This window comes from Colletotrichum orchidophilum (genome assembly GCF_001831195.1).
Source record: "Colletotrichum orchidophilum strain IMI 309357 chromosome Unknown Scaffold_12.1, whole genome shotgun sequence".
Taxonomy (NCBI): Eukaryota; Fungi; Ascomycota; class Sordariomycetes; order Glomerellales; family Glomerellaceae; genus Colletotrichum; species Colletotrichum orchidophilum.
In genome coordinates, this window is record NW_019172968.1 from 337,779 (window position 1) to 359,358 (window position 21,580).

Consider the following 21,580-nt stretch of genomic DNA (forward strand, 5'->3'; position numbering starts at 1 on the left):
TTTTTGACAAGTAGTTGACTTTTTGATTCCTTCTCCTTGACTCCTTTCAACGCCTTCGCAAAAGTGTCGGCCATCAACAAACCACTCGTGCATTCAAACTGCGAGACTGGTATAGGCGACTGCCAAATTATTGCAATCAGCGGGAATGTCATCATCGTCTGACCAACTGTCTTTTATACGGCGCCCTGTGTACCCAATCCTTCCTGATATCATTCTGTCGTGTGTTTAAAGTCCCTCTGCACTCGGATGGCATGGAGGGGAATTTCGTCATCGCTCTTATCATCCCCCTCTTTGACAGGATAACTCGAAATGGAATACCCGAATCCGGTAGTGTCAGGCCTCAGCTTTGAGTCCGCCAAGGGGGGCGTAGGCTGGCGGCTGGTGCCCTCGGAGCCATTGTCGTCGGGCAACCGGTAGAAACCATCTTCGCCGACACCGTGCTTGGTCGTCGAGAGGTTGCGAGGAATCTGAGAGCCGGTGTTGGTGTGCGGGTCCTGCGAGGACATGCCGTTGCTAAAGTTGGACTTGTTCCTGCTGGAGCCGAAGCCCAGCGCCGTCGTGCTGCGGAACATTCCGCCCATGCTGCCCTTGAAACCACAGGCTCGGACGATGCGCTGCAAGGCGGGACGGATGGTTGGCAGGCAGGCGGAGACTATACCGGCTGACATTTCGATGGAGGTCCAGCCGACTGTCGGGGCGAGGGTATAGCTCGGGTCGGTGCCGCTGTAGGTGAAGAGGACGCTTGTTCGGTATGCCGAGGTGAAGACAACGCTGTGACACTGGTGAGAAAAGTCTGCAAACTCTCTTTTGGTTGGTGTAACTTACAAGAACCCGAGACCAAAAGCAAAGGTCAGGGCAATTTTCTCAGCCTTTTGCAACTGTAACTTCCATACCTGAGGAAGGGGCAGCAGCAAGATGAGAAGATCTGTGAAAATAGTCGAGGCCGCGTTGGCGATCCATGTAGCGACTTGATTGATGCATCTTCCTGGTATGTCGGGATACCAAAGCTTCTCGACCGGGACGCAAATGAAGATGAAGAGAAAGGTGATGCAAATGACCCAGGCGAAGACAAAGGAGATGACAAACCACGTCATCTTCTTGAAAAATGGAATGTGGAAAATGCGGTAGTACATCAACATTAAGCTCAGCTTGGTCCACCCTAGATTCCAGGCGTAGAGAATCTCTGCCACAAGGAGATACTTGGCCATCTTTACGATGTTGTCGACTCCGACCTTGTCTGCGTGGAGACCCATGCCCACCGAGTGCATCGCAAAGATGAATCCAACGACAACGAGATTCCACAACTGTGATGCGGTCAGCTTCAGCCATGTTTCGGAGTGATGCCCGCCATCAACAGACTGGAATGGATCATTGACATACCATCGACCATACTATCAAGTAATCATCCCACCACAGCTTCTGTCCTTTCGTTTGACGACTGAAGAGACGGAGCCCGACGGCCACTACCGCGAGTACTGTCATCGAGGCGACCACTTCGATAGTCCATGGTCGGATGTTTTGCGGATCGAATCCAGGAAGCCCGGGTAGCGGCGACGGACCAGAGTCGGCCGACATCTTTTCGTGCGTAAACTGTCTTTCTCCTCACTACCTGACGCTGGCACTGGTAATACGTCGAATAAACCTAATCAAGATGCCGCGGGGAAGTGAAACCAGTCTCTCGGGAATGGGTGTGGGAGGACCCAGCCTGATGGCTTTGAACAAAAGAAAGAAGGGGTCCGGTCGACGAAGGGGTCGAGTCAACGCGCAGTCATCAATCTCTCATCAGTACGAACAAATTCGCTTCGCTAGACGACCCTAGGAGAGAGCAGGGCGACGGCGTTGCTTTATTCTGCCCAGTCTCCAAGTAATGGGCAGAATCCTTCTGCAAGAAAGCGCCGTTCTATGGCCCTGACCCCTGGATACAACGAAGCCTGCTAAGAGACGGGCCCCTGGACAACGTGGGAATGACGAAGAGGAAGAAAAATGGGGGAAGCACGTTGTTCTTGGTTCAACACATTCGAGGCAGTGAGGGTTGATGGAGCTCTCCGTTCGACCGCCGTTGCATCATTCCTAAAACAGCGGCCAAGGAGAGGACCGCATATATGTCAAACGAGATTTACGACGGAAAAGGGAACTGGACAATCCACAGGAGAGGCAAACGAGCGAGTGGACTGACGGGAAAGGATATCTGATTGACCTGCAAGGTTCACAAAAGAGGTAAATTCTTCGATGCCACGAGGGATGTCAGGCAGACCCCTGGTCTCTGCCCTCTCTATCTATGCACATTCCTGGATTATTTCGTACAGAAGTTGCTGTCATTGCTCGCCGCCATGTTGATCGCCTCGTTTCCCGAGAGAGGAAAGATGAAAAGTTTACGCTAAGTGAGCGCTTTTTCCACACATGGTGGACCGAGGTTGCTAGCGGCCAAAGTATGGCAGGCCTCTGCAGGTCGAACGACGTTCTTGATTTCGGCGTCGTTCTCCACCGGACTATGTGATGCCTGGGGCCAACTGGCATGGCTGGATGGGGATCATCCCAGACTGCTTCGCCCGGTGCTGGGATCCGACTTGAAGTATGCCTCGAATAGGCATCGGTTAGCAACCTCCTTCGGTTCTCCAAGGCTCTCTTGGTGCTTTCGCTGCCCAGCATCGCCATCCCCTGGGCGGGCCGGGGCCTTTGTCGTCGGGAGATTTATGACGGCTGGGCCTTGGATTATGTGGTTGTTGTTACACATCGAATTCCGCATCCGGGTTTTGACCGGCTTTGCCTTGGCGCTTGAGCTTTGGTGAGAGCCAAGAACATCAGACTTTTCGACAAGGGTTTGCTCCTCCCTTAGCCGAAGCCTCGGCACCCGCATGAATGCATGGCGGTGGGATCGGGGGCGGCAGAAGGGGATCGAAGAAATGCCCCGCGTCAGACCATGGGCCCCGGTTGGTTGAAGAATTCCCCTGAAGAATTCTTATGCCTAGTCTATCGCAATCAGAGTAACCAGCATGTTGTGCGTTTAAAGTCTGGCAGCCAGTGCCGTCTCGTCCACATTGCTCACAGACATTTCCGACATGGAGCAACCCACCCGCCTTGTGTCTGAAAAACGCCAAACCGTCAGAAGAAACACTAGAGGAAGGATGCTCCCGTCCCTCCCGACAGTTCGCTTCTCTTAGACGGGCGGGAAAGGAACTGACTTCTAACGGTTCTGCCTCTTCCAAAACGACGGCGCCTACATCAACCCTGACACCACGAATCCGAAAGGGGTATGAGATGAATCTTTCACCATCACAACGGCATCGCCACCCAGTTCCGGCCCCGCTGCCGACGTATGATTCCCCTTTTTAAGGATAGATTGACGGAGCAAAAATGCGGTTCAGGTACAAGTCGTTCTCGGGTTCTTCGGTCGTGCACCCATCGCAATAGCGCCAGTGAAGACGCTAGCTGGGGAGAACATGGCCAAACCAAGCTGGAGCTCATTTCGCCCCTCAGAAAGCAGACCCCGAGTCATGTCCCGTCCCTGTTCCCGATGTCTGTGCTTCGGCGATAGCACAAGGGATATTCCTGGAAGACACCCAAGCCAGACGCGTGCTCGCTGATCCTAACAGGCTCCTCACTGGAGTCTGTTCCACTCGTTAAAAAACACGTTGTCGAATACCGTTGAGTTCCGCTCCTGAGAGACCGGGACTGGCGAATTATGAATCTTGGTGACTTGCTCTGACTGGACTCACTGGAGTCGTCAACAACCGTTTTTTCTGCCATCTCCACCTCACTGAAACAGGGACAGGCCTCACCATGAGGCGACTCCTTTGGGAAAACCAGTCCGTGGTCTACTGCAACAGAGATTACCTTCAGCTGGGCTCCCGAGGTTTCTCGTCGGAGTCGGCCGTTTGAGATACGCCGCCGCCTCTGAAGTTTACCAAATACAACCCGCAACTGGCGCCACGAGGGGCAGGATCTCCAGAACCCCTCAGAAGTTGCTTAGTACATGTAGAAATCTGCATCTCTTTCAAACCTACTACTAAACCTAACTCTCGTCCAAGCCACCTTTCTCCTTCCTGGAACCGAACCAAACTCAAAGCAGCTCGTTGTACACTCTTATACAGCAGAGCACCAGGGCATATCCGAAGACTGCACAGAAATCACATCATGGCAGCCACAACCACCATCCAAGTCCCCCACCTTGGCGGCATCACGGCCGGCTACCGGCTGTCCGGGGACAAGGTCGACCCCGCCAAGCCCACCGTCGTGCTCATCAGCTCCATGTGCACGACCGTCTCCCTCTACAACGACCAGTTCAACAGCAAGACGCTGACGGATGCCGTCAACCTGCTGGCCGTCGAGCCTCTCGGCCACGGATCCACCAGCTGCCCGGTCGAGCACTTCACCTACTGGGACACCGCCATCATGGCCCTGCAGGTCATGGACAAGCTCAATATTCAAAAGGCTTTTGCCCTTGGTACGAGCCAAGGTGGGTGGATGGTTGCCCGTATGGCCATTTTGGCCCCTGAGAGAGTACGTTCCAACTCCACGTGACATTCAATGGCCCCGTTACACAATGACTTTGTTTCTCCTGGGATCGCGATCCTTTGAAAAAGAGGATCATGTTTTGTGGGTTGTGTTTTCTGGACTGTGCTGACTTCCATCGATCCAGATCCTGGGTCTCCTGCCCTTGGGCACCTCCATGGACTACGAGTCGGCCGACTCGCGTGTCAAGGGCTGCTGGGACCCCAAGGCTCAGCTCCTGGCCTTTTACGACGGCTGGTCCAGTGCCACCCCGACGCCGGACTTCGTGGTTGACGACGTCTGGTGCGGCATGGTTGGCAACCTTGGTTTCTCCGGCACCGTCCCGCCCGAGACCCTCGAGTTCTGGACAACGACCCTCAAGTCCATCTACAAGGGCGACGAGGGCCGCAAGAAGCTCAAGATGGCCCTTGGTAACCTCTTGTCGCGAGATGGTCTGCTTCTGAGACTCAGGGATGTCAAGTGTCCCGTCTACTGGCTCCAGGTATGTGATGTTGCCGCAGAGAGAAGTATGCTGGTAGGCGATTGGCATGGCTAATGGAGAATCAGGGAACCGCGGACCCTGTTTTTGGCGTCAACATTCCCGGTGAGCAAATCAAGCTCTTCACTTCCGCGCCGGAGGCGACGGTGACACTGGTTGAGGGCGGTGGCCACTACTTGAACGCCACGAGCCCCAAGGAGGTCGAGGAGGCTCTGCTTAAGATGGTGCAAAAGTACGCATAAATCTGGGGCTTCATTAGACTTTTTTTCCCTCCGGAATGAGCTATGGCGTTATGATCATGAGTCGTGAAGGCGATAGGCGAGGGAGGCATGCGTTTCCAAACAGCCCCCAAGTCGCATGCTGGGCGAGAAGTTCGTACCATAAAGTATTCGTAGCATGGTGGAGGATGGATGACAATCACAATGCTTGGTCATATCTCGATTTGACCCGGGTGTTCCCCGGTCACGAAATTCTGTCAAGCCAGAGTCCAGTCCGCATCCCATCTGCCATCCCAAAGGGGTAAGTAAATACGCATGCCATCTTTTCCTTTTTCAAGCGCCCAGCCATGAAGTCAGGGGCAGTCTGTCGATCCCAGCGATCCGAGCGTCACCGATGGAAGAACCACATCAGCTACGACGTCGAAAGGCCCTCATCCATGGCAACCAGACCAATTGCCTCGAGAACGCATTGGCTGATGCTCTCTCCTCCAGCTTTTCAGTCATATTCGGCCATGGTCCGGTCGTGACACACAGACTGCCGTGAGGCTGAGAAATGGTCGCCACACTACCGGGCTGGGTTGTGATTCCTTTATGGCCGGGGGACTGGGTCCGGGCTGCCATTTTCAATAGAAAATACGGATAGCCATGGAGCCGGGGCTTTGCTCGAATGTGGAAATGATGGAGGCGGACAGGGACCCGAGCGAGAGGGCGACTCACAGCGAATAAGCGAACCTGTGCGCTTACCAAAGCGTTGGTTGGCTGATTATCAGCCGATGCGTCGCATGAGCAGGCGTGGACCCGTTGCCGCGAGTCAGGCAGAGGCGATTTGGGCTGGATTATGAGTTGTGACGTCCAAAATTGCTAGTGACTCTGCTAGCTGATCTAGGCACGGGTGTTGGGATAGAGTGCCAAGTCATAAATAGACGATAGGTGTGTCTGCTGTTTCATATAGTCGTTTAGTAGAGAATTTGACAACATGAGTTCGATTAGCCGGGACCCGTAGACCTCGGCCAAGGACAAACCTCTTCTAGTATTACTTATTGGCTTGGCTTTAGGTGCCTAGTACTTCTATCTAAAGACCCTTACTGAGGACCACGTCCTTCTTTTCCGTGTTTACATACACATTCCTATAAGCGCCCTCAGAAAATATCAGGAATGTCCCCACTCGTTAATACCCCCTCAAGACGATCAGCTGGATGCACAGTGAGCCCCAAACAGTCTTTGGAGCCTCGCGATTTTTGCAAAATTAACAGAACCCCACTCTTTGCCAGCCTTCATCCTCAAAGACCGTTCTGCCCGCCGGAAAGAGGTAAGACTTTCCTGATCCATCTCGCAGTCTTAACAAGTATCGTAGCTGGCCCAGTTGTTGGTCTCGAAACAGCTACTAGAAATCAACAAGAGTTTCATCTGGTAGGCTTGTTGCACCGTAGTCATTTCGACAGACCAATCGAACATACAGAGATCGCTTCCACAGGAGAAATATCCTACAAGGAGATTTGCCTCGCGAATAGGTTTGATAATGGAATCCGACGGAAAATAAGATAACAACGCACTTAATCGTAGGTATGAATCTGCGTTTAGCCGGCCAAATGGGCTGCGCCATTGCAGATTCATGTGAACTTTCATGACGCTGAACTCGGCTTGAACGTGAGTTGGCGGCGCGTCGGAGAGTGGCATGAACTTCTGGGTGTCTGAAAGCATCTTTCCCGGCGTGAGGTAGTCCACATTGCACCGACGACACGAAAAACCTCGAACGCCTCCAGCGGCCTCGGTTGAGAAACCCAACTCCGCGACGGTCCCACGTAAGGATCCTAGTTCCTTTTGCGACGTAGCGTTTCCTCGAGGCCTCCAACATCTGGGTTCAATACTTCCCCAATAAGGCCGTATTACAAGGGGTTCTTCCATGGACCGGCAAGGGGAGTATCTTTTGTGATCTGGACGTACTCCTCAGCCAGCCAGCTTGCTAGGCCATTTAGATCCATCAAACACAATAATCAAACAGGCGCCATTCAGCGAAACAAAAATTCAAATACAACCGCTATATTCAATTTGTTCATTAGGGCTGGCGCGCTGCAGTCAGCCCTGCTATCCCGGCCAGGAGATTATTCCTGTATCTTCACGACCTGGTCTGAATCTCTACGACCCCCTCCCACCGAGCATAGGCATTACAAATCCTGTGGGATGCTTTGATAAGATCAACCGGATTCGGCTCTTGTACTACCTTATAAATCTGAGAACCTAGTTTTCAGACTCTCCCTGTTTCGTTATTTACACTTGAAAAAAATAAAGCATTCTCTTCAAAGTCTATTTACTGTTTATATTATGTTCAAAAATTAAAAAGACTTGAAATCGCAAACGTTAATTTTCTACGTCGACGTTATCCAGCACTCGATGGGATAGTAGCTTCTACGGCCATCCTACTCTTGATAGCTACCATCGCTCCAAGATATCTCGTTGTCCAGGTAATGGTAGGAGGCACGGTATTTCCCTCCAGAGAAGCCCGCCAAATCATAGTCTCTAAACGGATACCCGCTCCCCTCCCCTATGGGCACAAGAGTGTCACGACCCGGCTCCGCTACGGGCCCGATCCGATACAACCTCTTAACCTTGACCTTGCTGTAGTCGATATCCGCACCAGCCTCCTTCAGTATGCTCCCGATATGCGTACATTCCAGCTCACAGGCCAGCTTGAGCGCACTGTCGAGGTATCGCCGCACCCTGCGTTGGCTTCCGCTGATTTGCGCCCTCTTCAGAGTCAGCACCCACGACACCATGGTCTGTACGGTGCTCTTGGTCCTTGCCTCCACAGCCAACTCCAGCGGCGAGCGCCCATACATGTTCCGTGCATCCCACACGGCGCCTTTGCGAAGTAGCTCGCGGATGTGGTCTACATTGCCCGCACCGCACGCCCGATGAAGCGGCGTCATTCCGAACCGGTCTACGGCGCCAATGTCCAGGCCCAGCCGCAGGAACCGCGACACAAGACTGTCGCTGTCGTATCGGAGAGACAGATGCAGGCACGTCTGGTCGAATGCGTCTGTGGCCCGCCAGTCGGCGCCGAGGTGCAGCAGGCGCAAGGCCGCGTCTGCGCCGCCGCCGCGGATCGCCTCGTGAAGGGGTGATTTGCCATTGTTGTCGCGTTCATTGATGCCGCAACCCAGTGCCACGAGCGCGTCGGTTGCGGACGCGTTGTTGGCCATGGCGGCGTAGTGTAGCGCGGTACGGCGCTCGAGGTCGACGGCGTTGATGTTCAGCGTCGCCTTTCGCGAGGTGACGAAGCGACGGACCATGGCTCCGTCGAACCACAGGGCCATGAGGTGCAGGAGGCTGGCGCCGGTCCGAGTGGTCCCAAAATCGGCATGCGGACTGTCGATGAAGTATTCCAGGGCGGCGCGGTAGCCTTGATCGGCGGCCATATGGGCGGGAGACATGCCAGTCTTGTCCTTTTGTAAGCAACTTGCCCCTGAGGCAACCAAGATTTCCAAGGCGGCCATGTTTCTGCTTGTGACGGCGATGTGGACTGCCGTCAACCCGTCGCGATCCATTTTGTTGAGGTCGGCCATGCTGTACTGACTGAGATCTATCCGGTCGAAATCCCAGTTGTATTCCAGTGCCCAGTGAAGAAGTGTTCTCCCCACATGGTCCGAGGAAAGAGACTGTAGACGGTATTTCCGCTGCATCAGATGCACAATGTCTTCCCAGTTCTGGTTTGCACACAGATGAAGGAGATCATAGTGGTCCGCTTCGCTGCGTAATGAGGCATGTTGACTTGGAAGACGGTTCATGATCCAGAGCAACTTCTCTCGACGGCCATAGAAAGCGTAGTGCGCCAACACGTTCATCTTGGTGTCTGGATCCTGCATAAGCACTTGGTTCGGAAACATCTTGAGAATGGATTCCTCGACATGTGTCCAGCCGTGTATACCAGCCATGAGTAACGGGCTGGTCCCGGATATTGCCTTCGATAAGGTTCTCTTAGAGACCATCGTCATCATTCTTATCAGGAGCGGTTCCCACATCTTATGCTTAAATGCCTTGAAATAGGGAGTCTCGTTGTCCAAATCTGTAATGCTAAGATCGATATCTGGATGGGCCAAAAGTGCTTCGACTCCCGATAGGTTCTTGGACTTGATCGCCTGGTGAAGCGGTGTGTCTAATGCGTGAAGGATGTTGACATTTGTGTCGGGATGCTCTAGCAGCCTTTGGATATAGAACATATCGTCTACGCAACGAGTTGCATGATGAAGCGGCCCATAATCCCTGTCTGGACTGGAGTTGATTAGCACGTTTTCATCTCGCAGAAGCGCGCAAAAAGTGTCCTTCCGTCTGCAGATGATGGCCCACGACAACAGTGTGAGGCATTCGAAATCCGAGCCGGCCACATGATTGATATCGGCACCTTGAGCCGCGAGACCCTTCACGATCTGTGGACAGTCTCCTCGCGCCATGAGCCGAAATAGAGCTGCACTTTTCGACAACTTGGAGCTAGTGCTTTTCTTGTCGCGCTCTGTATGCACCGACTTGGACCTGTTCAAGTGGTGGTCTGTGTCGTAGGTACGAATCTCTAACCACATCCTGTGGCAGTAGTACGCCTGTCGACTAGGCATGAACGAGACCAGTGCACTGTCAGCATGGGGACTGGGCGTCGCGCCTTCGTAATGACTGATGTAATGTCGGATTGCGTAGGTGAAGCAAGGCGTTCTAGCAATCGATTCAATGCGAGTAACGCCCAATTCGGCTATTTCGAGTGATTGTCTGATAGATAAGATGCCGACTCCGAATGACGCTCTGAGTTTGCCCTGAGCTTGCCTCATATCTTGCCGATTTCGGCGCCAGTAATCTGCTTCTCGATTCTCCAATCGGAAGATAGACATACACAAACTGTGCATCATGGCGTGCGCATCCGCGTCTGAGACAGCAAAGGTTGAAATGACTTGTTGCTCCTCGGGTGAGAGGCCCTCCATACTGTCTGTGAACAAGTCCTTGGCAGAAACGTGGTTGAAGTCAACCGAACCATCATCAGCTCTTCTTATGACATATCCACAAGCCTCAGCTAGATAATTCTCAAAGTCAGCACTCTGCGAATGAAGTTCAGACCATAGTGATGGCCGCTCATCCAACTTTTGGTCGTGTAAGGTGGCAAGAAACGCAAGTTGGCGAGACGTTAGCTTCTCTTGACTGATTCGGAGTATGGCGAAAGATGCCTTGGCCTTGCTTCGCAGCGCTCTCGGGATGCTGCTAAGGAGCTTGCAGTAGGCCGCGACCAGACCGCGGGAAATTGTAGTGAGCTGATCCAGGCTCTTGTAGATCTGATCTCGGGACCATTCTGTGATACCCTCAGAGAGCTGATCCCATGCCAGTCTAGCATGCAGAAAGTTCCCTCGAGATATCTCCATGATCTTATTTTCCACGACTTCTCCAGTACTGACTGAGATGTACGATCTTTGGAGATGTTTTCGTATCTGACCGCCAACGAAAGACTTCACGCTTTGCCGATTAGAGTCGTTGTCAACATCAATGATAGCAATAGCCGTCTCCATAAACTCGTTCTGCGGCATCTTGCGGTCAGAGAGCATCAGCTTAACCCGGCCACTTAGATCCTGAGTGATGAGCTGCTCGAGTCTGTCGAGTATCGTAATTGGTGCACCAGCACTGCTACGCAGCACTTCATCAATCGCGTCAATAACAAACTGGAACATAATCCCTCGCGATCTCTCAATCACAGTTGAGAGACATATCCAGAGATTCTCTTCCATTTCTGCGTCCTCTTTGTAATCCCGACCTTCCAAAAACTTGATGAGATACGACGTTCGTTCGTCAACCAGAATCTGGCTCAAAATAGAACGCACAAATGCTGCAGATGTTTTCCGGGTAGAGTTCTTGTCGTCAAAAAAGAAGTAAAGTGGCTTTCGAATGACAGTGTCGCCGGATGACTCGCTCTGCTCGATCAGGTGAGCAACAATGCCTCTCATGAGCACCGTCTTGCCCGAGCCAGGTGGCCCATGAAGCCAAGTGACTTGGTGGCCTTGTGGCTTAGTCCACGATTGAAAATCAGGATGGTCGAGCAGCCACCTAGATGATTTATTTAGGTGAACGGGAATGAGTGATAGGACTTTTCTCGTGTCTATGGCTCTCAGATTTGATAGAAAATCGCGTTGCGATGAGTTGAAGACTGTCCGCTCTAAACCATTAGCTACCTGAAGTATGTGATGCCAAAGTATCGGCAAGCTGGGCTGGGGTTGGGTGGTGCCTTCACGCACAGGTATGTTCAGGTTTCCCGGACAGAGTATCCACTAACTCAGCAATGCAGTTGAACACTGTCATATAGTTAGGATTAGACTCGGTGAGATATCTAGACATGTTGTCATGATCTGCGTTCAGGGGAAGCGGAGTCTCTGCAGTCAGATGGAGAATAGCCGAGGACTCGTCGACGACCTACGAACTATGCATTAGTGGGAGTCATTGAGCGGGTAATGGCAAGGATAGCCTACCAGAGACCCAAGTTTTGCAGTAATGCGTTGTTCATAGAGGCTGAAAACCTGTAAGCCTGGTGGCATGCCACGTTCCACGAAACCAGAGCAAATCGCTCCCAGCTCAATGGCCCTTTCGTCAAGATTGGACAACAGGTCCGGCCGAAGCTCATGGAGAAGGGCAGCCTTTGCCAGTAATTTGGACCAGTAGCCAATATCAGCTTTCTTATGCGGTGTGCCGAGGAATATAACACCTGCAACGGATTTTCCGAATTCACTGTATCGACTCTCACTCTCGCAGGCCATGACCATGGCTTGCTTGAAGACGATGCCACCAAACCCATGGCAAACGAATATGATTTTTCGCTCGGCCGCTTCGGCTTTCCTTCTCCGCAGTTGCTTGATACTAAATAGCAGCTGAGTGGCAATATTGGGAATGTTGGATTTTGAGGCCGTGAAGACTAACGATCCATCAAAACCGAAGGTCAAGACGCGGACTGTAGGCAGATCCGACGGCAGAAAGTCTCGCAGCCAGAATCTATCCCCTTCAGTCCAAGTCTCAATGGCGTGGCCCCCGAGACCATGGATGGCGATTAAGTCCACCTCTGTTTGGATATTGACCACCTCCTCCGTCTCCGGACTCGGCCAAAGCGGTATCAGTCCGATAGGGACCTCCTTTTCTGACAAAGATTCCTGCACCTTCTCCACAGAAGGGACGCTCGAATTGGTTGGCTTCTCGTCGGCTGCGAATCTCTTTTGGACATCTTCAACGGCAGTTGCCCAGATATCTTGTAAGCAATGTTTGACTGTTTGGTAGTCTTCGTCGAAGCGGCCCCGGAACTTGGGGAGGTTGTCATGGGTGCGATTGATGGCCACACGTCCATGAATCACAGACTCTGGCCAGTCACCCAGAGCCGAGCTGATGGGAACCAAGACTTCTCTATCTCCGGTCCGCCCCACGGCTCCGCTACTATCCTTGTGGGTAGTCTGGCTCGTCATTGTCTCATAAATGCTTACCACTTTCAAGTCCTTGAGAACTATGGCGGCTTTGAAGTTTTTGTCTAGCTTTTTTAGATAAGGTGACTTGGGCTTGAGGTTCTCCACAAGCTGCCGATTCGGCTGTTCGCTGATAAGGCGAAGCCAGGGCTCGACCAGCAGCCCTTGATGAGGAACGCAGAAGAAAACCAAGCCGTATATGCATTTGGCGTTGGAATCGTCTTTCTTTGCCAAGCTATGGATGGCTTCTTTGACGACCAGTCCGCCCAGGCTATGAGCTATGAACACGATGGGCCGAGGCTTGACTTTCGTTGAATCCGTGGACAGAGATCGTACACTGCGGACTGAGGTGGCAAGCCGCTCGCCAATGTCGGTGACAGTCTGAAATGACTCGCTCCCAAAGAGTGATGTGTCGTAGCCGTACAGCAGGACGCGGACGTTGGAGGGGAACGCTGTGTCATCGTCAACCAGCCACATGAACTGGCCACCCCTCTCTTTCCATGATCCAAATGGGTGACTGCTGAGGCCACTGACGACGACGCAGTCGATCCTGTCATCTTGAGTGTCTTCGACAACATTCAAGGGAGTGAAACCGAGAAAAGCCGTGTCGATTTCGAGCTGGACACGCCGTACGTGGCCCTCGAATGAGAGGGTCTTGTCGAATTTCCAGGAATGCCCTTCCAGCAAAGGACTCGGCACGGGGAAGAACATGACGGTCGCAAACAGGGAGTCCGTATAGGGATACAGACCCAGGGAGCGAACTATCGTCTGCGTCTCTGTACCAAAAACCTCGTCGAGTATCTCCTTCGCGCCGGCCTTGGACAGGCCAGTGGGGAGGCCGGCAACGCGATAGACTGACATGCTGCCGGCGATGAACTAACGGAAGGGCATGTAGAGGGGAATAATCGCTCACTAGCTTTGGTGATGAGAAACAGTGCAAAACGAGCTGGAGCAGCGAATCCCGGGGCACTTGTGGCTGAGCTACTGCGAAGATGACGTGAGCTGCGCGGTCCTTTCTTATCGACCCACCATTCAAAGTCACACGCAGCTAATCGTAGGGGCCAAATCGCCTAAATACGGAGGTGCGTCTCAAAAGATTATGCCGCTGGTGCCAAGATCAGAAGTGACTTCTTTGAGATACGGGGCCTCAAAAAACAAATGCTTATCTTATCGATGAAAACACAACAGATTATAACTAAAACAGAAGAGGAGTAAAACAAGTACTTTGCAATCGATAAAAGCATCTAGTCAAGCTTGGTGGCCATAATAAGCTAGTATAGTTGATATCCTCCAAGGAAAACCATTTCATCTACCTACCTAATGGAGATAAGCGGAACCAGGAAGGAATCTCGTTGTATTTGGTCCGCTTGTACCCGGCGGGACGCGCGACTGAGGTGAGATAGGCCAGAGCGAAAAGCCTTGGAAAATATTCCCCTAATCTATTCCACCGACAGCGAAACTAAATTCCGCAGCAAGATTAGACAGTTTTCTTCGGTCACTTCCTCATGAATGGACACCCCGTGATTTTATTCAGGCTTGCATCTGTGGTGTTATCCAACAAATCGCTCGAGTCATGTGTGACCAAGCACTAGTCTTGACGCGTAGATAAATGCCTTGTGTGAAGAAACAACTAAAGAAATACACTGTATACATGCACTCAATGACGCGAATTTAACAGTAGTTGTATAATGAAATGAGTTTGTCAGTCTTTTATATATCTCTACAACGAGCGTTGTACTAATGTAAAGGTAAATGCAGAAATTGGAAGAAGAATATGATACAAGACTTCCAGTTTTCTAGGCCTTTGTTGTCATCGGAAGCAAATTCAAAAACGTAATTTACACACTTCTGTGAGAAACGAAGTCGTTAGCTGCGGTTCTCTGCTGGAAGAGGTAACGTACACGTAGTCTCGAGTGCCAGTGATACCTCTAGTGACCTTCAACTTATCGGAACACAAGAAACTATCAGGGACGTCTTGGTAGGAGCGTTTTCATATAGGGATCGAGCCAAGCGTAAAGAGTTTGTAATGGTTGCTGTGAGGAGATGAAGTCAGCCGAGGGTACATGCACGTCTTGGGGCCACACATGCAGTCTGAGGCAGCCGAATTCCTCTACTCGGACTTGAGCCCATCAAACGAGTTACTTCCATTTCCCTCAATCATTGCGGACAGTTACGCAGTCTCCAGTCCTTGCGCGGTGCGAAAATGATTGATGGCTAAGGGCTTGGTGGAGAGGAGATGGAAGCGATGACTCCGTTTTCCGATAGCTGCTACCCAAACTGCCTTGCGCGGATACCAGAATCACCTCCGATGGGAATTTTGTAAACCCCGAGTTGAATTTATCTGCCTCCTAAACGATCTGGTTTTTCAACCCAAGCAACGGCTAAAAGTTTACCCCCAAAAACGCTGGGGCGGAAAAGTTTGGCCACTTTGATCGCATAGTGAGTACTTGGGCTAGTAATAACCACCTAAGGCAGCCAGGATACGAAGCATCTATTCAAGCATAAAGTCGGAAACGAGGTTCGAGTAATAGAATTGTAGTTCAATCATCATCAAGGAACGAAGCATGATTTGCAGGAACGATGCCCGCTTTGTTTGGCATGGATGCACTGTTCATTAGACAGGCCCAGCTCAAATCTTGACGAATCCAAGCGACGCTTCTCTGTGATCACATTGTACAACCTCCTTTTATTCCTCCTTTTGAAGCTGGGCGTTAGTCTACGCAATAAGCTGTCTTTGTGGAACTAGTCCCCAGCCTTTCGGCTCCCACATTAGAAGACACCCTCTTGTTGCAAACTCCGCCCCTACCTTCAGTACTCCGCCCTCCTCCCTTTCGCCCTTTCAAATGTGGGCGTCATCGGCATATTAGAGAAGATCCGAATGAATTGGGTATAATCATCCCTACCAGCCCATTTGAGCTACATATTGAATATACATCTTGCACGCGTCGTCTGACCAGAAGGCTGGGTAAGTAGTCCTTTCTGTCCATCTCTTCTCCTCGAGCGGCCATGGTGTCTGAGTGCTTTTTGTCTTTCGACGCTTGCACTCCTTTGACTTGAGATCGAAACACTAATCTGACTTCAACTGAGTCAGAGTCGCCGCGTCAAAGATAAATGGTGGGGTCCATTTTGCAAGGATAAGCGTCAGCTTCATTGTGGCTGGTACTGCTCCGAGAGAAGATGCGAGAAGCATGCCCAGTCCCATCCGATACTGTCAGAAAGACTAGGCGACCACTCATCACCCACCATTGGCATCGTGCCGAACGAGTCGAATCCGAACTCGGACCCGCCGGGAATACCATGTCCCTGGTTGAAGAAGGGCATCGCCGAACCGGAAACATGAGCACCTGATTCTCTGCGCCGGCTCTCATCACTGCCAGACCAGTGGGCTTCCACTGATCTGGGGGTCGGGGTCTCTCCCGCGTTCTGCCACGGACTGCTGTCCGGCATGGACCGCGGGGTCAGAGAAGGTAAGGTGTTGGCGTTCCGGCCATGGGATGATGTAACGGGCGCTGGCAGCCCTTTGCGGAGAAAGGAGTCGAGCTTCTGCAGGAGGAGGTCCAGTAGGTTATCACCCCGTACCCTAGCGTGCACCTCCCTCAGAGAGTCCGAGACCGTTTGGATGAGCTTTGAAAGAAGAGAACAATTAGGAACAATTTTGAGACGATGCAAGCAATGAGTGGTATGCTTACATGAAGGTCCATGGTTGAGATGCGAGAGTCGGGGTGCGTTACGACGTGGATTGCAAGTGCCGAGAGTGCGTGGAGCGGTGCTAGTAGATTTGGGAGAACTACGTTTGACCTAGAGTCCACTGCTTCGACTACGATGCGCAAGACTTTCCGGGCAGAATTGGCTGCGAGAGACTGTCCGTTTCGCATGATGTAGTCCCACGGTTTGCCTTTGGAGATGATATTGGCACCAGACGTGATTGCCTCTTCACTGATGAGAAGACTATTCCGTGAGAGGATCACGAGGCTGAGAGACAATCATGTCAGTGAGATGGACCTCATACAGCAGATGAAAGGAATCACGTACGCGTTGTTGTAATGCATCGATATGAATGATGCAAAGGGGCACTGTTTTGAGCCGATCAGGATATCCGATATCGGTCTAATGACGGGGACTGTCAGCTTCACCATTGTACGCCGTTAAAGTCAAGGCTTCCGCGCATGGCGAGACCTACCTGAGCTCATCGGGCACTGATTCGCCCCATCGCGTGAGGAGTAATTGTGCCTCCCCGGTCGTCTCAACCTTTTCAGCAACGATGGCCTGTAACGCGCCGTCCTGGAGCCCGTCCTCTTTCCGGCTGACAATGACGGCCTTTCTCCCAATCTCGCTGAGTATTCTCGCAAGATCAACCGTCACGGGAAACGCCTTGTCTTTTGACGAGGTCCCATTGCCCAAGGGCATGTCGACGTGAGCCGGGTAGCATTCCTCGTCGTCAATCGAAGAGAGACGCCCCAGCTCGAACGCCAAGAACTTTTCAAAGGAGAAGATGCCGAGCCAAAACGCCCTGCGCTCTTCGTCATCCACAAAGTCTGGCCTCTTCTTTGGCTGGTCGGCCTTACAGCCCCGGCACGTGCGAGGTTTATGCAGGCCCAGCGACATGGCGAGGGAGACACCCATGCTTAGAATGTTCCAGGCCCCCGCACACTCGTCGTAGCAATGAAGACACAACGCGGCGAGGACCAGAGATCTAACCGTCTCTACGCTGTTGACGGTGACGAGGTGGCCGATGAGGGATTTGCAGTAAATCACATAGTCCCCACGATCTAGCCTTGGCTCCGACAATGGCTCGGAAACAAACGCAATAGCCATGACGAGGTACACCGTCGTCAAGACTGCTAACCCTCGGGCCTCGGCGAAGTTGGTCGGCCCAAGTTCAACCGCTGCGTCAACGTCTTTCAGAAGATGGTCTCGGTTGAGCAGAGGATATACAATATTCATTCCTTCGAGGTAGCGGGAAGCAAGCTGGCGAGCAATCTCTTTGGGAGGGAAAGGGCAGGGTTCAGACGACAGGATGCGGTAGGCCGGCGGCCTGTCCGCGCGTGTGGCTAAGCCGCGCCTCTGCGGGATGCTCAGCCGACGGGCGGCAAGGTCCAGCCAGTCGCCGAGGATCTCAACCGAGTTGTTCCCGCGGCTGGGTCGTACTACGGGTAACTTTCCTTGAAACTTTGGCGGAGCCGGGCAGGCGGGAGCCTCCTCGTCTGCCGGAAGAGTAGCAGCGACGACGGCGGCGTCATTGGAAGCCGTCACGGAGCCAGCCACCGACCCTGTCCGGTCACGGCTGTGAAGCAGCTCTACGGATGGAGGAGAAGAAATCCTGGCACCGGCGTCCGCCGACTGCGGCGGCGGGGGCGGCGGTGGCCCGGAGCTCTCCACTTCCTCTTGAGGCGAGTGCGGAGACGCGTTGGCGGCCAGCGAGTGCGTCAGAGACGAGCTGGATGCCCGCGACAGCCGGCGCTTCGTCTCGCGGCGCTGGACCGATACGCCGGGCCTCCGGCGGTCCGTCGTGACGCACTCGATGCCGGCGGCGAGGCAGGCCTTGCACGAGGGCTTCTGCTCATCGCAGCGCGTCTTCCGGTTCCGGCAGTAGTTGCAGGCGAAGTTGATACGCCGCCTCTTGATCACCGCCTCCGCCGCCGCCGCCGAGGAGCCCTCGGTCGACTCGACGAGGGATGACGGCGCAGCAGCCGCGGGAGTGGAGACGGGGGGGTTCGTATATGAAGACATTTGCCGCGTGTTGCCTGGTGTCGGCATTCCTCACATGATCGGGTCTTCTCCACTGGGCCTGGCCTGGTTGGAGAGGTATCTGTACCCTTGCTGGTTCGCTGGCTGACTGACTGGGTTGTTCGGGAGCTGGAGGTGAGGGTCGGTCGGCTGGGTAGGTTGAGATGCCGAAGCGTGTCGTTATGAGGAGTACTTTGGCGTTTCCGAAACGTGAAAGGCGGCGCGGCTCATGGGGACGGGAATGACTCGCGGAAGCGTTTCGGGAGATTCAGTTTGTTCGTGGCCCCGTGGTACTGGTGGACGGTGCGGAGAACTGACCGGCCCCTCATTCCGGCGACGCTACGAGCAGCTCGGAACGGTGGGGGATGCTGGAAGTTGGAGATTGTGGGATGCCCGTCTGCCATAGATCCCTACATTGGCGTGTGTAGCTTGCCATCACGACTCTGGAAGTGGTTAGACTCAGTAGATCTTCCCCATGGGGTTTAACATGCAAACAAACATGGGGAACGTAACCATAGGCCAAGCCCCTGCGTCCCACCCTCATGCCATTGGTCTCAGCAATGGTATTACCAGGGACTATCGGGAGTCGATGGGTCTGACCCGAGCCGACGGCCCCAAGCGATACCATTTCGTGATAATGGCTCAGCTTTCATTGGGCAGCAGAGTGTACTACATACTCTTTTGCTATACAGACAATAGAGAGGGCCAGTCGAGTTGTATAGTGCCGGAACAAGGAAAATTGAGTAATCGTCAAGACATGTTCGGATCTAAAATTGATATATAGTCTTACACATGAAGTCTCGTCATCCGGCCTCTGCCGGCATCATAACTTAGAGCTTGTTGGCTTGGTCTGTGCTGCAACGACATTCGACGACGTGTGAACAAACTTTACTACGCGCCTCTAGACGCCATACTACCGATTGCCTGACCAGGTGGTGAGAGTCTTACTGCCTATCATGGCGAACACGCCTCGAACGAAAGACGATGAGCCTCACGTCGATACTATTGAGGCAGCGGCCGCGAAGGCGCCTGCACAAGAGCACCAGGCGTATGGAACCGTGCAACTTCTTCAAGGCGGTTCAGTCGTTTTGATTCCCACCCCAAGTCCTGATCCTAAAGGTAAGACCATCGAGCCTCATCATCAAATATCTTGGCCGCGAGGGGTTGGCAGTAAGACACGCTCAATACTGACAGCCTTGAACCAGACCCTCTCAACCTTCCAACATGGCACAAATACCTCATCATTTTCATCGTCGGTTCGTACTCGGCCATCGCCGTCCTCGCAACATCCGGTCTCGGTGCCGTGTTCCCCTCCGTGCTGAAGGAATATCCCCCCGAAGACGCCACGCGAGCAACAGACCTCCTTACATATCCAACGCTTTTCATGGGGATCGGCAACCTCTTCTCCATGCCGCTCTGCGTGACCATTGGAAGACGACCCGTCTTTCTCATGTCGCTCGTTCTGCTCGTCTTGTCCGGGTTTTGGTGCGCCTTCTCGACGTCTCTCAGCAGCCACATTGCAGGCCGCAACTTTTACAGCATCGCCGCGGGCCAGAGCGAAGCGCTAGCGCCCTTCATCATTGAAGAGATTCACTTCCTTCACGAGCGGAGTGCTAAGCTGTCTTGGTTCATTGGCGTCCAGACGGTCGGGACGGCGGGCATGTTCGTTGCGACGGCGTACATTGTCCCGTCCTTGGGGCTCAAGTGGTGGTACCTCGTCATTACCTTTATCAACGCCGCGATTCTCGTGTTGGCCTTTTTCTTTGCCGTTGAGACCAAATATGATCGGCCAAACGATGCCGATAGTAAGTTCCGCCCATGTCCCGAGCGAGCCAGCCACGTATCCATCATAGCTTATAACAAATACTAATAATTTTGCTACAGGGGGTGCTGTACATTTGAAGCTGGACGAGGAAGGCAACGTCAACAGGACAGGCGACAAGGAGAAGGTCATTCAGGTGTTGACACGAGAAAACCACGTTCTGCAACCAGATGTCTTTGGATCCCGAACCTGGCGCCACAATCTGACAATCTTCCACTTCAAACCCGAGTGGAAGCAGACCCTCATCTTTTACAAAGAGACAATGCAATCGCTCTGGCTGCCTAACATTGTCTGGATGCTGTTGCTCAACGGCGCTTTCTTGGGCATCTACATTTATCAGGCCTCAACGTTTGCCACCATCCTCATGGCGCCGCCGTACAGTTTCAAATATGACTGGCTGGGATACGTCCAGCTCGTCCAGGTCATTGACTGCGTCGTCATGGTACCCCTGCTCGGCTACGGATCCGATATGCTGGCACGGGCCATGAGCAATTGGAAGAATGGGACTTTCCAGGTGAGCAGGCCCTACCCCAAACTCTCCCACGACTGCTTCGAATGAGATGAACCAGTGCTGATGCGTAATTTCCAACAGCCCGAATACAGGCTCATCATCCTGAGCGTCCCGATCCTGTCAGCCATCATCTCCTGCGTCTTTTACGGGCAAGCAGGCGCGCACCCGGACCAGTGGCACTGGATGACGGTCGTGGCTCCCTACAACCTCGGCTACTTTGCCTTCCTCGGGGCAAACCTCATTGGCATCACCTACGCCATTGACAGCTTCCCGAGCAAGGCCGGGCCGCTTCTCCTCGTGCTGTGCGCGGGCCGCGGCTTCATCTCGTTTGGCCTCAGCTACTCCACGGTCCCGTTGATCAACCTCATTGGGTACAATGGTGCCATGAACATTTTCGCCATTATTGCTGGTGTTTTGGGCGTTATCACTGTTCCTGTGTACTTTTTCGGGCCGCGGGTCAGAATGTGGGCTACGAGAAAGGTTTGGCCTGAGATGGCCCAGTAATGTGAACGATCGGATTGATTGTACTGGCTCGAGACAGATAACTTGGCGTGTTTTTAGTCTGATTATAATGATTTGTATATTTCATGGTCTAGACACGTGCGAAAATGTGTGACGAGAATTAAGGTTTTCAGCACAGTGGTTCTTTGATACAAACTCCATGACAGGAATTGCCGGCTAATGCAAGGGTTGAGACTGTGTAGAGACGCGCCGTGAGGTGCTGAACACGTATGACTCAAAAGAATGCCGGCGTATTTGGCCTCGCTGACTGGATACCTTCGTGGCGACTAAAAGATGAAATGTAAAGTAATTGTAAACGTATGTCATTATCTCCCGTATTATCTC

At 52.8% G+C, this 21,580-nt stretch overlaps 5 protein-coding genes across 5 annotated transcripts; 2 read left to right on the top strand and 3 right to left on the bottom strand.

Annotated features, from left to right (window-relative positions):
• Positions 1-209: 209 nt before the first annotated feature.
• CORC01_02226 (uncharacterized protein) lies at positions 210-1,575 on the bottom strand (the record flags this gene model as incomplete). Its single annotated transcript, XM_022613877.1, has 3 exons — positions 210-771; positions 826-1,304; positions 1,381-1,575. 3 exons carry the CDS (start codon positions 1,573-1,575, stop codon positions 210-212), a joined length of 1,236 nt encoding a protein of 411 aa, XP_022479671.1.
• Positions 1,576-4,134: 2,559 nt separating this feature from the next.
• Positions 4,135-5,232, top strand: CORC01_02227 (uncharacterized protein; the record flags this gene model as incomplete). The annotated part of the gene is made up of 3 exons (XM_022613878.1): positions 4,135-4,500; positions 4,640-4,993; positions 5,059-5,232. 3 exons carry the CDS (start codon positions 4,135-4,137, stop codon positions 5,230-5,232), a joined length of 894 nt encoding a protein of 297 aa, XP_022479672.1.
• A 2,393-nt stretch (positions 5,233-7,625) lies between these two features.
• CORC01_02228 (uncharacterized protein) lies at positions 7,626-13,535 on the bottom strand (the record flags this gene model as incomplete). Its single annotated transcript, XM_022613879.1, has 3 exons — positions 7,626-11,280; positions 11,507-11,643; positions 11,700-13,535. The coding sequence occupies 3 exons, from the start codon at positions 13,533-13,535 to the stop codon at positions 7,626-7,628; spliced, it is 5,628 nt and encodes a 1,875-aa protein (XP_022479673.1).
• Positions 13,536-15,821: 2,286 nt separating this feature from the next.
• On the bottom strand, positions 15,822-18,404 carry CORC01_02229 (fungal specific transcription factor domain-containing protein; the record flags this gene model as incomplete). Its single annotated transcript, XM_022613880.1, has 4 exons — positions 15,822-16,298; positions 16,364-16,646; positions 16,707-16,781; positions 16,855-18,404. 4 exons carry the CDS (start codon positions 18,402-18,404, stop codon positions 15,822-15,824), a joined length of 2,385 nt encoding a protein of 794 aa, XP_022479674.1.
• Positions 18,405-19,357: 953 nt separating this feature from the next.
• Positions 19,358-21,238, top strand: CORC01_02230 (major facilitator superfamily transporter; the record flags this gene model as incomplete). Its single annotated transcript, XM_022613881.1, has 4 exons — positions 19,358-19,520; positions 19,607-20,206; positions 20,286-20,737; positions 20,816-21,238. The coding sequence occupies 4 exons, from the start codon at positions 19,358-19,360 to the stop codon at positions 21,236-21,238; spliced, it is 1,638 nt and encodes a 545-aa protein (XP_022479675.1).
• Between the last annotated feature and the right edge of the window lie 342 nt (positions 21,239-21,580).